At 41.1% G+C, this 820-nt stretch overlaps 1 protein-coding gene across 1 annotated transcript in view; it reads left to right on the forward strand.

Moving 5' to 3' along the window:
- Window positions 1–51: 51 nt before the first annotated feature.
- The window catches only part of LOC105996874 (patr class I histocompatibility antigen, A-2 alpha chain-like), a gene marked incomplete at its 3' end in the record, with an annotated part of 7,809 nt that continues 7,040 nt past the window's right edge, over window positions 52–820 (forward strand). The window contains exons 1-2 of the mRNA XM_013031114.1: window positions 52–154; window positions 501–504. Coding sequence (XP_012886568.1) covers window positions 52–154; window positions 501–504 — 107 coding nt within the window. The remainder of the gene's footprint in view (window positions 155–500; window positions 505–820) is intronic.

The following is an 820-nucleotide window of genomic DNA, read 5'->3' on the forward strand; positions in this document are numbered from 1 at the left end:
CAGGAACAGTTTGGTGTATAAGCAGCCTCCTAGAACCCAGCCCTGGCGATGATGAGGCAGTGTGAGCTGAGGAATGTCAACATCCTGTCTATTACAGAACTTACACGTTTTCAGTTCTACTTTTTTCCTTATGAAGAAGAGTTTCTCTTTGCAAGTAAGCTCTTCAGATTTTAGGGTGGGACACCTCAAAATATCACAATACCAACTAGATACTGTGGGCTCACACCTATAATCAGACTGAAGTCTGAGGATGAAGATTTGAAGCCAGCCCTGGCAGACAAATCTGAGACTCTTACCTACAATTAACCAGCAAAAACGTGGCACTGGATGTATGGCTCAAGTGGTAGAGTGCCAGCTGTGAGTGAAAAAGCCAAGTGGATTTTCTCCACGTTGGTGCCATTACAAAGTTCAGAGCCAATCAGAATAGGAAAACCATGATATTCTAGACTGCAAATTAATCAGCAAAATAGTCAAAAGTGCATCTGTGTCTCAATTGGCAGAGTGGTAGCCTTCAGCAAAATAGCTAAGAGATAACACCCAGGGCCTGAAACTAGCACCAACAAACAAAACCACACAAGACTAATAAACAATTGTTTCTGTTACCACGAAATTACTTATTAGAATAATAAACAATTCAAGGTATTATTGTTATGTTAAAGGTGAGCACACAGCGGTTACAGTTTCAGAAGTCAGGTGAAGAGAACATTTCTTTTTGAACAATGTCAGCCCTTCTCTTGCTTTCCCAGTTTTTCCCTTCTGGCCTCACCCACTAGTTGTATAGTTTATTTTTCACATGCACATCTAGTGCATAGCACTGCTG

The sequence above is a fragment of the Dipodomys ordii genome, unplaced genomic scaffold (assembly GCF_000151885.1).
Source record: "Dipodomys ordii isolate 6190 unplaced genomic scaffold, Dord_2.0 Scaffold138, whole genome shotgun sequence".
Lineage (NCBI taxonomy): Eukaryota > Metazoa > Chordata > Mammalia > Rodentia > Heteromyidae > Dipodomys > Dipodomys ordii.